The following is a 14065-nucleotide window of genomic DNA, read 5'->3' on the forward strand; positions in this document are numbered from 1 at the left end:
TGGATGAGAGGAAGAGGCCCAGGGTGGACAGCCTTGGTTGCCAGACTTCCAGTAGCCCAAAGGGCCCTGGATCAGAGCTCAGTGGAGTAGGAGCGCCCGGGCTCCCCTCCCACAATCCCCTTGAATGTCAGGAGTTGCAGCCATGACCACACGGCCGCGCTCCCCAAGAGAGGAGCATTATAGTTGCCAACAGCAGTATTTTGTAACTGAGAGGAGGATCAGGTCCCATGGCTACAATGGTGTAAAACCCAGTGTGGTGTGACTCCACTGAGTCAGGCCTGTGGTGTTGCGATCTCGTGGTAGGGCCTGATTCCTGTGGCACATAGGTAAAGGACCCAATCTGTTCTCATAGTTATCCATGAGTGGTCACTTGATTCAGGTTAATAGAATTGCACCAGTGAGAAGAGAATCGGGGCCAAGAACTGTGTATAATGCCTGCTACCTTGGTGGGGGTGTGTGTGTGTGTGCGGTAGGAATGTTATGAGCCAATGGAGATCCATTCGGCAGAACAATAGCATGCAAATGGCAGCCTTTCTGCAGGTCTGGCTGCCAGCTGCATTGTTGTCCTTTGTCTGTGTTTGCATGCAATCCGCGGGGCGTCTGCAAGGAGATGGGCCAGGAGGGGAAGGCAGGAGCTCCGGGGGCGGCTGCATTGCAGAAACAAGTTTCCATTCCTCTTTTTTAGAAAGTTGCCTTTATTGCAGCAGTCAGAGACTACGTGCTACGGAACTAGGAATAAATACAGAATCCATCAGCTTCTGCAAAAGGAAAAACCACAGCACTGGCGGAGCACGCAGGCAGGTGGTGGAGGTGGAAGTGCACCCAGCAGTCACTGGAGTCACTTGGATGGTGAAGCCAGGAAGGGCCGACTCATGCCAGGCACTGAGCTTGCCTTGCAGGATCACAGCCCGTGGGTGCATTATCCTGCAACACTCCATCCTGCCAGGCTACAGAGGGATGCTGTCCCCCCACCACACCAGCTCTCTCCCTGCAGCTCCTGTCCATACCACGGGATTTCTCAGTGATGTCAACAGAGCAGCCTCCTTGCCAAGAGGCTGAACCTGCTCAGACGAGTAAACTCATGGGGCTACACCCCATAGGACTCCCTACACACAGAAGGAGTTTTCAGGATTCATCCCCAAAGTGGGATGGGGCTGAGTTTCAGCACCTCCCTCCAAATAGCGTCCTCAGTCTGGTCTGCAAGCTGGACCTGTTTTCCCAGAAAGAACTGGGCCAGGATGGGGGAGACACCACATGTCACCAGTGATGTTGGGTTTTGCTCCCCTACATCCACCGGGCTGTGTGCAAGTACTCAGAGAGGGGAGTAGCTCTCCAGGTGGGGGAGTCTGCAGCCAGGCACTCAGCACAGAATAGCCAGCTGGTGCCTTGGAGGGCAGAAAACCCAACTCCTGGTAGGAGGAAGTGTTGCTCATCAGCTACCTCCAGTGGAAGCCGTAAAATGGGGGAGCATTATTCTTCCCCTCTCTGTCACCAAGTGAGCAGCCAGGCCAGGCTGCAGAGCAGCAATTAGCGTTGGCCATTCACTGAACAGAAAGTCTCCAGGGAGCCTGGTGGCTGACAAGACATGGACCCGAAGGGGCAAGAAGCAAACCACACTGCATGTGATCCAGCTCACAGGGGTAGGAGGACAGGAGGGCCTGAGTCCAGTCACAACATCTAGTGTCCTCTGGATCTTGAGTCCTTATGGTGGGCGGCTCATGTCTCAGCTGGATCTCTGGAAGGGGAGAACGGGCTCTTCGTACAACCAGAGCAATCCCTGTCCACGCCCTTCTCCCCTCAGTGCACGGAGCAGATGTGCCCAAGGCAGCGATGTACCAGGCTGCTGCGCACACTTGTACAGAGAGTGAGCACAGCTGGCTGCTCCCCCTTGCTCAGACCAGAGACCCTGACATGTCCCAAGTTCGTTCATTTACAAAGCAACATGATCAGCCTGGAGTCCCTGAGCCAAGAAATAGCAGTGGGGAACACCCCCTTTGCCTCTCCAAACACCTGCAGACAGCGGCTCCTTGGTGCTCACAAAACCTGGACTTAGCAAGTCTGTTGCCACGTGAAATTCACCACATGCCAGCTGCCATGGGCTGGGCTGGAGCCACACATGTGTGGGGCTGCCACCCTACACGGCTTGTTGCCACATTGTCTCTGCACCCATTGCCCGTGGGACCTCCTGGCTGCCATTCAGACACTCCTGCCATGGCGCTATTGCCCACAAAGGCACCGCAGCAAGCCCAAGGTCCCTGTGCTTCCACTGACCTCCTGGTGCAGTGAGGGGGAGGGTTTGGTGACATCCATCACCAGCAATGGACTTCTCCCCTTGGGGCACCTAGCCAAGCCCAGCCTGGGTCTGGGGGAGGTGACAGGGCCCAGAACCAGGAATCTGCTGTTGGTATCAGTCCCAGAGCTGCGTGGGACTCTGGCCAAGTGCCTTCCCCTCTCTGTGCCTCAGTTTCCCCAGCTGTAACTGCAAATCGTGATGCTCTTGCTCTGTTGTCTGATGCGTTGAGATCAGTGACCGTAGAGTGGAAAGTCTCATCAGCCTCCTGCCCTTCTCAAAGCCCTGGTGACTCCGTGGGGATCTATTTCCCTGCCTCAGGGTTCTCACCATTATGGAACTGATTCCCGGGGCCTGTCACAAACACACTCCTGCTGAAGGCACAGAGCCTTTGACCTGAGACGGGAGTAAGGGCATCAGGCCAGCACCAGATGGGCTCCAGGCAGCCTCAAGAGAACTACCTCAATGTTCAGCTTTGTGCCTGCTCCCCACCATTGTGCATAGCTCCCTGCTGCCCCTTGAGGATCTCCACAGACAGGGCCCGGCTTTGACGTCTCCTGTCCAGATCTGTCCTTCAACCGCTTGCCACAGCCCCAAGGCAAATCTGCAGGCTCCACGCCTCCCGGTGGCAGGACTTCCCCCAGCTAGCCTCCCTGCTGCTCTGGGTGCAGACCAGTGGCCCTGGCTCCTGGGCCAGCTATGGGCTTCGTGCCAATTGGGCTAGGTGCTACCACTAACTGGCTACAATGTGAGGCCTATGTCTTCAGTCATAGCAGCTGCTTTTGGGTGCCTGTTGTGAGCCCCTTTTGGCCTGTTCTTCCAGGCTCTAGCTGGTGTTGATGGGCACTGGTGTTGTTCACTCAGTGCCCCTGGATATCAGGCCCAAGGGGCCCCCCAAAACAGAAGCCCCTGTTAGGAAAGTCTAGGTCTCAGCCTCTCTATTGTTAGCTACTCGATCCAGATTCCTGGCCAAGGTCCCTACCTGTATGCACTGGAGCGCTTCCCGTCCCCCTTGGCTGCTGGGCCGGCTGGAGCTGATCACACTGACTACTCACTGTGTGTTGGCCACCCGGGTCACGTGCTCTAACTCCTGCCCCATGTGGAGGAGATGCTATGATGGGATAACATGGTTTTGGTAATCAAATATTCATGGTAAATAGGTCCAATGGCCTGTGATGGGATGTTAGATGGGGTGGGAGCTGAGTTACCCAGGAAAGAATTTTCTGTAGTTTCTGGCTGGTGAATCTTGCCCATATGCTCAGGGTTCAGCTGATCGCCATATTTGGGGTGGGGAAGGAATTTTCCTCCAGAGCAGATTGGAAGAGGCCCGGGAGGTTTTTCGCCTTCCTCTGTAGCATGGGGCACAGGTCACTTGCTGGAGGATTCTCTGCTCCTTGAAGTCTTTAAACCACGATTTGAAGACTTCAGTAGCACAAATATAGGTGTGAGGTCTTTTGCAGGAGCGGTGGGTGAGATTCTGTGGCCTGCGTTGTGCAGGAGGTCGGACTAGATGATCATGATGGTCCCTTCTGACCTAAATATCTACGAATCGTTAACAAGGAGCCCAGCCCGTCATGCTTCCTGGTATGGGCCTTTGGAGGACACAACGTCTGGAGCCTGTGAAAGTGCCAGTTGCTCCGGGGAGACCCAGTCGGGCTAGGCGATCCCAGCCCCTCCCATGGCAAGGGTACTTGCCAAGGCTGCCGCCTTCGGGCTGCCTCGGTACCACTAGCAGCGCCTGGCAAAATGCCATTGCCCAGGGAGTGTGTGAGCGCGTCCCTCCCGGGTGAGGCGTAGCGCCTGACAGGCCGCACTGGGCTGAGCACTGTCCCATCACCTGCCTGCCCCACCGTGCACGGGGAGAGGCCATGGCACAAAGAACCAGGAGCTGCTGGTTCCTGGGGCTCTGCTCAGGCTGCCCCAGCTGGAGAGAGGAAATTGGACTCCTTGCTTATTGGCTGTCACCCGCCTCACACGCTCCTATCCTATCCTGACACACCTTGCCTATCCCCACCCTTTACTCTGATATCCCCCTCTCGCATCCCTTGTTCCTCTCCTCCAGCCCCCTTGCCCACTGCACAGCTCAGGCGTTTGCCCGAGTCCAGGCAGCTGCAGGCATTCCCCCGAGAGGTGACCTCCACCCGGGAGAGGGTGCGGGGAAACCTGAAGCACACCTCGCTCGCTGACAAGAGCCAAGGCACTTGTTCCAGAGCGAGGTGGAGGGAGGAACATATGCCTCCGGAGCCGGGTACACGGTCACAGTCACAGATCTGTCCTGGCAACCCGCAGGTCAACACTCCACTCCGTAGGAAACAAGCTGCGCCAAGGGGCGCTGCCCACACTGCACGTGCACCGTGCTCAGTAACTGGCACTCACCTGATCCACCTGCAGCACCAGGGAGCTGTGCTCTGCTACCTATGTGTTGGGAGCAGTGCATTCTGGGAAAACCTGAGTTGCTATCCCACCACGCTTGAGCGGGGCAGAGCCCCGGGGGCATGCACACAGAGCAGCACCAGCAACGTGTTCCGCAGTGTCACGCTACCCGTGACGCCAGGAGGACCAGCCAGCCTGGTTACATAGGTGCAGTGACTGTTCTGTCCACACAGGGCTCTGGGCAGGGAAGACCACAGGCAGCTGCCACAGGACCAAGCCATGATCACGGCTGACCATTATTCCCTGGTGCCAAACTGGCTTCAACAAGGACTGTGGCATACAGTGCCGGAGCAGGCTCCACCGGTGCTGGGCTGAGGGTCATGCACCTCAGCTGGCCTCTACCCATGGCAGATCTGGGGCCAGGCACCAGCCATGTCTGCCCCTAAGGCAGCCATCAGGGTGCTGAGCCAGGCTGGCTCCCGGGGTACTCCAATCCAGGCTCCTCTTGGCAGATTTTGCCCAAGCCAACAAACCTGGTGAAGGGGACAGCTGGGGGAGAGGGCCTCACACAAGAGGGAACTGGCCTGGGGGAGGGTGGCCCTCGTTGGGGTCATGCGCACACCCCATCCCTGCTCAGACACCCATGCCCTGTGCTGGGATCAGCTGAGGGAGCAGTTCTGCTGCCTTCTGCAGTGTGTGCGTCACTTGCCAGGGTTACCTGGGTGTACCTCAGTCATTTCCGTGCCATCAGCCCCTCCTGTGCTCTGCCTGGGGCACTGCCAACCCAGGCTCCTGTGGACTGCGCACCTTTGGTCTCATTTCAGTTGCTGGATTCAGGCTCGGGTGCGGGATGGTGCTGGTGCTGGTGCCGGTGACATGCAGGCGGTCAGGCTTGATGACCTGGTGGCTCTATGACTTTACCTCTGGCAATCTGAGCCCTCTGCTCTCAGGGAGGCACAGGGCAAGGCTGCCTCAGCCTCCAGCTGCTGCTAAAAGGAACTGCAAGCCCAGCTGGCAAGCCCAGACTGCAGCCCACTATGCAAACATGCTCATCTAACCCTCCCCCTTGTCCTTCCCCACCCTCTCCCCCTTAGTTGCACCTTGTCATAAACCTAGACTGCAGCTCTCTGGGGAAGAGGCTGCCACCCACTTCTTTGCAGAGGGCCTAGCAGCACGGGATCCTGACCCCTTGGTGCCAGGGGCCCCTGAGTGCCAATGTAACACATACGAAGTGCAGATGCTGCCAGGTCACTAGCCCTGTGCAGGATGGTTCATGCTCTGTCCGTAGGAGCAAACCCAGCTAGGAGCTCACAGGTGAGCTGAGATACCAAGCAGTGGTTCAGCAGCAGCTCTGCATCCATCCTGGCAGAGTGCCCATGGCAATGCCAGGGTCATGCCAGGGATAGCTAGCTGGATGTCCACACTCAGCCCGAATCCTTGGGTTAGTCTGGAAACTGACGCAGACAGGGAGGCAGGAATGCTGCCTCCTCTCACACTGAAATACCAACAGTTCCATGGCCTCCCTCCATCCCCACAACCCCCCAGCCCCAGCCCTGCACCCGGATAATGCCAGGAGGTCAGAGCTAGGAATGGCACAGCCCTGGAGCCTGCAGAAAGGAGTAGGTGGGAACTGTCTTAGCAGGGACTCTGGACTCAGCCTGCCGGCCAGGAGGCTCTATACAGCTCCAGGCTCCCTTCTCTGCTCCCTCCTAGATCCGGACGGTGTTAATGCGGAGTGGCTGCACATTCTTGCCATTGGCATGGCTCTGGCCAGGACTAAAGTATGAGCAGAGCTTGCCGGGGAACTTCTCCCGGAAGGTGTACAGCCACGACATGTCATCAGCATTGTAGAAGATCAGGAGGCCTTTGTCATAGTCCAAGAAGACGCCGACTTTCTCTAGCTTGCTCTTAACATTGAGCCGGGTCCAGGGCTGGGTGCAGGCGCTGTACTGGTTGCCGTCGTGCATGACGATGCAGTAAAAGCCACGGCTGGGCTGGATCTGAATGCTCCCCTTGCGGGTGACAGCCTCGTGTGCCAGCCCGATCATCCACTGGGTCTTCTCTGAGACGATGACCTCCCAGTAGTGCACGCCGCTGCCGAAGGCCTCTGAGCCCAGCACCGACACTTCCACGTCAAAGCGCTTGGGTGAATCCTGCAGCGGCTGCGGGTGCAAGTTGCCGTAGGCCACGATGGTGCAGTCATCCGACAGGATGAGACGCTGGTGAGCTGTGACGGGGTCCAGCGTGAGGGCTTCTGGCACTGGGAAAGCAGAGGGACAGGAAGGGGCTCAGAACCTAGCCACACCCCACACGGCTAGTCAATTACAGGCAAAGCACTTGCTTATGCAACGGGAATGTAAATGCCCCCAAAATAGGGGCCTACAAGCACCCACCCAGCCACCCCTCACACAGACAGCACTTCACAAAGAGCCGCAGGGACACCAGAGGGGGCTGTGCTGAGGGACCTGTGATGGGGTCAGTCAGGTGGCTCGGCAGCCAGCCCCCTGTAACTCCCCATCTGCCCTTGTGCTCCGCGCAGGGACTGGCCCCACAGGCGGGGAAAGCTGTTGGAGGGACCTTCTTGCGGCCCTGTAGCACGGGAGAGGCAATATAGCTAGCTAGGCTCTACCAGTGCCTCGGCTGCATTTAAAATCGCACCCGTGACACTGCTTAGCAATCCCTTTGGCACTGAAGCTTCCTTTAGGAGGAGGAAGATGCGAAGAGGTAGGGAGTGCTCTTGCCAGAGTACAGACCATATGCACAGATGTGCCAGGGCCTCGGAGATGGGGGCTGATGCTTTGGGGCCTTTCTGGGGGACCCCACACCACGGCTACATCTCTGAGAGCTCACCCAGTGGTGGGAGTTAGACACACAGATCAACGCCCTGGGTGAGCTGATCTGGGGTGGGATAACAAACACTCCACCCAGGTGTGTCACAGGGCTTGGCTCTGCTGGGCTCCCAGCTCGAGATGTACCCAGGCTAGCTCTGAGTGAGCGAGCACACTAAAAATAGATAGGTAGCCACGGTGGCACCAGAGGCCAGCCGCCCCACATACAACCTCCCTGAGACCCTAGGTGCGGACGCAGGGCGGCTAACCCTCCCCCATCTGTGCAGCTGTGGCTGCAGCGTTATTTGCGGCGTTCTAGCTCGATCAGAGCTAGCGTGGGTACGTCGTGAAATTACACTCCAGGGCCAGTGCAGATGTAGCCTCAATGTGGGATGCTCCAGCACAAGCAGCAGCTTCCTTGGTGTCTGTGGTGGGATCCCCGCAGCGAGCTACAGAGGGTGACAGCCCCTGCCCCAACCCTGCCTCAAGAAATCTTTGATGAGGATGGGTCTATGGATATAGGGGGAAAAGGGGAGAGTGGAGCCAGGAGGCCCGAGAGGGCAGGAATCTTGCTGCAAGGGGGAGTAGGGCACTGGAGAAGGAGAAGGTGGGGTGGCTGGTGGGAAGCACCAGAGCTCCCTGCCTGCTCCATCTAACAGACCTCCTGGGGTTTGGCAAGAGGGGCCCCACGCTGCTCGGAGCCACAGGGCAGGAGTACAAGGTCAGCTCCAGGCTGGCAGGGGCAGTAGATTCCTGGGGCGCCTTGCTGGGGGCCCCAGGATCCATAGAGACTCTGGCTCCCTCACAAGCTTTGGACAAGCAGTTCTCTCTTCCCACCACTGCCCAGCCCCCTAGCAAGGGGCTCCCTGTGGGGAAAGGCCCACAGCCTCCTCTATGGAAGCTCAGGTCCCCAGCGCTCACAGATGCCCCGCGCTGGGCTTGAAAGAGCTGATGCTGCCCAGCGATATTAATTAACACCATTGGTAACTTCACATTCATCAGTGAAAGGCTGGTGCCAGGCACTCGAGCTCAGTGAGGGGAGCCAGGCATGGTGATTTCATCCCTCTCCTTTCTTTTGGTTTTGCTGCAGAGTGGTAAACTCCACCCCCCACAGGCGCTTTTGGAATGGTGTGGAATGCCTCCATATTAGACAGTCATAACTCAGGAAGCCCTTGTCCAAGTCACTTCAAAATTTGTAGACAAATTTGACCATGGCACCAGGTCTAACCTACCAATTCCGAGGCCAATCTGACTTATTTTGTGGATGGGGGAGGGGGCAGGGGAAGAAAACCTGGTCTAAAAGGGAAACCCAAAGGCACAATGGGCGGGCATCACTCGGAGCCTGGCTCTTTGCAACCCAGATCCCGCCAGCCCATCAAAGGAGCTTGTGCCCACTGGGGCCGCAGCAGCGTGACAGCTCAAGCGGGGCTGCTGCTGTGCTGAGTGCAAAGAACAATGGCAGAGGTGGCACAGAGCAGTTTTAGCCGCATCCAGGCAAGTGTAATTGTACTCGGCAGACCTTATGCCCAGGCAGGACAGAGGGTGGGGCCCGAATAAACAAGAGCAGAAAGGCCAGCAGGCCGGGAGCAAGCTCTCTTACAGGTCACTGTGTCTCAGCAGAACACTCCATGCCCCAGGGGATGGATCGGCTAATTAATAAACATGGGTTGCGAATGTCTGTATCAGACACTGAGCTCAGTGACGAGAAACCCAGCTAGAAATGGAATTAACCCCCACCTCCCTGGATTAACCCCCCACTCCCCAGCCTGTCTCCAGGCCAGCTCCATCTGGGGCCGTATCCTTGCACTGCAGACCCCCAAGCTCCCGTTACCATAGCAGTGGGAGCAGCCCTGCGGAAAGGGCCTTTGTCAGCCTCTGATGCATTCTCCCTTCTCCCAGGAACAGGAGCTGGTGTCTGGGCTGCACACTGGGGCATGCATGGCCCTGGCTGGGGGAACAGCAGCAGCGGTTGGGCGGGGAGGGGGGAGGGAAGGGCAGGGTGGTGCATAGGCTCTGGGCCCCGTCCCTGCAGGATCTCAGGACCCCCAGACACAGGGTGTTCTCCCCAAGGCACTCTCACCCCCACTGCAGTCAATGGGTGCTTTGCTGCCTCGGTGCTCAGCCTTCTGCCCATTCGGATTTTGCCTGGGTCACGGAGCAGCCACATGCAACTACTGGAGGGGGCGGCATTTGAACCAGTGACCTGGAGGCAAAGGATTCTGTCCCCTCACCAGTCTGCCACTTGCACTCCCGCAGAGCCTTAGAACAGGAGAAACATCAAACCACACAGCTGGGGCCCCTTTGACAGAGGTCCATCATGGACATGCCAGGTGCTGGATCCCAGGCACTGCTGCCCAGCAGGCACTGGCATGTCACATACAGTCTGCTGCTGCTCGTCCCCAGCTGACGTGCTGAGTCCTGCAGCCCTGAATGCATCCGATGAAGTGAGCTGTAGCTCACGAAAGCTCATGCTCAAATAAATTGGTTAGTCTCTAAGGTGCCACAAGTCCTCCTTTTCTTTCTGCAGCCCTGTGACTTCCAGTTCAGAATCTGGCCCTACGTGCAGGGTTTTCCTGCCGGCGTCAGACCACAATGCCCTGAGGAGGCCACCGCGGCCATCTGTCTGCAGTTTAATCCCTCCTATCACAAAGGCTGGCCCAGCAGCCTGTATTTACCTAGCTAAGGCGACTCTCCCCACACGGCAGGATTTGCAGGGAGGCTGAGCGTCACCGCCCCCAGACCAGTAGACTTGTGGGTGCTCAGCACTTCTGATAATCACGCCAGAGGCCCTGGCTGCCACATTATGCCAGGAAAGGCCTGTAGTATGTTAGAGGGGGCAGGCTGCTCTCCCTGGGCTGGGGAACCATACCTGGATGGATGTCCTGGAAGAGCGATTTCCAGATCGTGTACTGCAGGGGGCCCATGTATTTGGAGGTAGGAAAGTCTTCATACGTGAGGTTTGTTTCATGGATCTTTCCCTTGAGCCTGGTTGGAGAGTCAAGCTGGTTAGCACGGAGCCCCTGCAGTTCCCCTACTGCAATGTGGGGTTTGCTGGTGAGGAAGGGGAGAGGTTACAGGGGTAGGGGGTCAATTGAGTGAGGGCCTGGCCTAGAGGCAGGAGCTCTGGAAGGAGCATAGGGCACTGCCTCTTGGGTCACAGCCACGTGGGCCCTGGGGTGCATACACCATGGGAGCGCTGAGTGAGGCCAGTCGGTATGCACACCCTGGCAGTGTCCCGTTGGTGCCAGGGCGGGTTTGGGGAGCTGCTCTGGACTAGAAAGGTCCTGTCCTCACCTACTAAACCCTTCCGTGGGCGTGGGGCTAAGCAGGCCTTCAGGATGATCAGGGACTAGGAATGGATGGGAGGGAGCCATAACAGGAAGGGCTTTGTCCTGGGCTGGGCTGGGCCAGTCTGGGCTGGGTGCTGACGAGAGGGAAAAGCTGTTGTCCAGGGAGATGCACTGAGACAGTGCTGGGCTGCAAAGGCCATATGCACCCCTCTGAGAGCCAGGTGATGCCCCCCTCCCCCCAGTACCTCTCCGAGAGCGAGGCGATGCCGGCCAGGAAGGCATGCCTGTCCATCTCAGCCAGCCGCTCCTGCAGGATCTGGCTGCCCTCCTGCACTTTGCGCAGCTGCTGGCTGTAGCGCTGGATCTTCTGCTCGATGTCGGTCAGAGTCCTGGCGGTGTCGGCCTCCAGCTCCTCCAGCATGGCCTTCTGGCGCTCACGCAGGAGCCGGTGCAGCCGCTCAAAGGCCTCCCCAATGGTGGCTCGCAGGCTCTTGGCAGACGACTGCACAGGACAGACAAGCAGAGAAGAGTCACAACAGAGCCACACACCACCCTCATTCCTTCCCGACAGCACCACCCAGCTCTGCCAGAGCCCCCCACGCCTGACCCACAGCCCGCCCGGCCCGGAGCTCCCCACACCCAGCTCTGCCATTGCCCCCCACTCCTCCCCCACAGCCCGCCCGGCCCTGAGCTCCCCACACCCAGCTCTGCCAGAGCCCCCCACTTCTCCCCCACAGCCCGCCCGGCCCTGAGCTCCCCACACCCAGCTCTGCCAGAGCCCCCCACGCCTGACCCACAGCCCGCCCGGCCCCGAGCTCCCCACACCCAGCTCTGCGATTGCCCCCCACTCCTCCCCCACAGCCCGCCCGGCCCTGAGCTCCCCACACCCAGCTCTGCCATTGCCCCCCACTCCTCCCCCACAGCCCGCCCGGCCCTGAGCTCCCCACACCCAGCTCTGCCAGAGCCCCCCACGCCTCCCCCACAGCCCGCCCGGCCCTGAGCTCCCCACACCCAGCTCTGCCAGAGCCCCCCACTCCTCCCCCACAGCCCGCCCGGCCCTGAGCTCCCCACACCCAGCTCTGCCAGAGCCCCCCACGCCTCCCCCACAGCCCGCCCGGCCCTGAGCTCCCCACACCCAGCTCTGCCAGAGCCCCCCACGCCTCCCCCACAGCCCGCCCGGCCCTGAGCTCCCCACACCCAGCTCTGCCAGAGCCCCCCACGCCTCCCCCACAGCCCGCCCGGCCCTGAGCTCCCCACACCCAGCTCTGCCAGAGCCCCCCACGCCTGACCCACAGCCCGCCCGGCCCTGAGCTCCCCACACCCAGCTCTGCCAGAGCCCCCCACGCCTCCCCCACAGCCCGCCCGGCCCAGAGCTCCCCACACCCAGCTCTGCCAGAGCCCCCCACGCCTCCCCCACAGCCCGCCCGGCCCTGAGCTCCCCACACCCAGCTCTGCCAGAGCCCCCCACGCCTCCCCCACAGCCCGCCCGGCCCCGAGCTCCCCACACCCAGCTCTGCCAGAGCCCCCCACGCCTCCCCCACAGCCCGCCCGGCCCCGAGCTCCCCACACCCAGCTCTGCCATTGCCCCCCACGCCTCACCCACAGCCCGCCCGGCCCTGAGCTCCCCACACCCAGCTCTGCCAGAGCCCCCCACTCCTCACCCACAGCCCGCCCGGCCCTGAGCTCCCCACACCCAGCTCTGCCAGAGCCCCCCACGCCTCCCCCACAGCCCGCCCGGCCCTGAGCTCCCCACACCCAGCTCTGCCAGAGCCCCCCACGCCTGACCCACAGCCCGCCCGGCCCTGAGCTCCCCACACCCAGCTCTGCCAGAGCCCCCCACTCCTCCCCCACAGCCCGCCCGGCCCTGAGCTCCCCACACCCAGCTCTGCCAGAGCCCCCCACGCCTGACCCACAGCCCGCCCGGCCCTGAGCTCCCCACACCCAGCTCTGCCAGAGCCCCCCACTCCTCCCCCACAGCCCGCCCGGCCCTGAGCTCCCCACACCCAGCTCTGCCAGAGTCCCCCACGCCTCCCCCACAGCCCACCCGGCCCTGAGCTCCCCACACCCAGCTCTGCCAGAGCCCCCCACGCCTGACCCACAGCCCGCCCGGCCCTGAGCTCCCCACACCCAGCTCTGCCAGAGCCCCCCACGCCTGACCCACAGCCCGCCCGGCCCTGAGCTCCCCACACCCAGCTCTGCCAGAGCCCCCCACGCCTCCCCCACAGCCCGCCCGGCCCTGAGCTCCCCACACCCAGCTCTGCCAGAGCCCCCCACGCCTGACCCACAGCCCGCCCGGCCCTGAGCTCCCCACACCCAGCTCTGCCAGAGCCCCCCACTCCTCCCGCACAGCCCGCCCGGCCCTGAGCTCCCCACACCCAGCTCTGCCAGAGTCCCCCACGCCTCCCCCACAGCCCACCCGGCCCTGAGCTCCCCACACCCAGCTCTGCCAGAGCCCCCCACGCCTGACCCACAGCCCGCCCGGCCCTGAGCTCCCCACACCCAGCTCTGCCAGAGCCCCCCACGCCTGACCCACAGCCCGCCCGGCCCTGAGCTCCCCACACCCAGCTCTGCCAGAGCCCCCCACGCCTCCCCCACAGCCCGCCCGGCCCTGAGCTCCCCACACCCAGCTCTGCCAGAGCCCCCCACGCCTCCCCCACAGCCCGCCCGGCCCTGAGCTCCCCACACCCAGCTCTGCCAGAGCCCCCCACGCCTGACCCACAGCCCGCCCGGCCCTGAGCTCCCCACACCCAGCTCTGCCAGAGCCCCCCACGCCTCCCCCACAGCCCGCCCGGCCCTGAGCTCCCCACACCCAGCTCTGCCATTGCCCCCCACTCCTCACCCACAGCCCGCCCGGCCCTGAGCTCCTCACACCCAGCTCTGCCAGAGCCCCCCACGCCTCACCCACAGCCCGCCCGGCCCTGAGCTCCCCACACCCAGCTCTGCCAGAGCCCCCCACGCCTCCCCCACAGCCCGCCCGGCCCTGAGCTCCCCACACCCAGCTCTGCCAGAGCCCCCCACGCTTCACCCACAGCCTGCCTGGCCCTGAGCTCCCCACACCCAGCTCTGCCAGAGCCCCCCACTCCTCACCCACAGCCCGCCCGGCCCTGAGCTCCCCACACCCAGCTCTGCCAGAGCCCCCCACGCCTCCCCCACAGCCCGCCCGGCCCTGAGCTCCCCACACCCAGCTCTGCCAGAGCCCCCCACTCTTCCCCCACAGCCCGCCCGGCCCTGAGCTCCCCACACCCAGCTCTGCCAGGGCCCCTGGCTCCAGACGTGCAGCTCTT

The 14065-nt window shown here is 61.4% G+C and overlaps 1 protein-coding gene across 2 annotated transcripts in view; it reads right to left on the minus strand.

Annotated features, from left to right (window-relative positions):
- Positions 1 to 676: 676 nt before the first annotated feature.
- Positions 677 to 14065, minus strand: part of TRIM62 (tripartite motif containing 62) — a 50412-nt gene continuing 37023 nt past the window's right edge. For both annotated transcript variants that reach the window (XM_048824967.2, XM_048824968.2), the window contains exons 3-5: positions 11027 to 11283; positions 10361 to 10476; positions 677 to 6923 (exon numbers count right to left, since the gene is read on the minus strand). In XM_048824967.2, the coding sequence (XP_048680924.1) occupies positions 6373 to 6923; positions 10361 to 10476; positions 11027 to 11283 (924 nt within the window). In that variant the 3' untranslated portion in view covers positions 677 to 6372. The remainder of the gene's footprint in view (positions 6924 to 10360; positions 10477 to 11026; positions 11284 to 14065) is intronic.

Source organism: Caretta caretta, chromosome 18, assembly GCF_965140235.1.
Source record: "Caretta caretta isolate rCarCar2 chromosome 18, rCarCar1.hap1, whole genome shotgun sequence".
Taxonomy (NCBI): Eukaryota; Metazoa; Chordata; order Testudines; family Cheloniidae; genus Caretta; species Caretta caretta.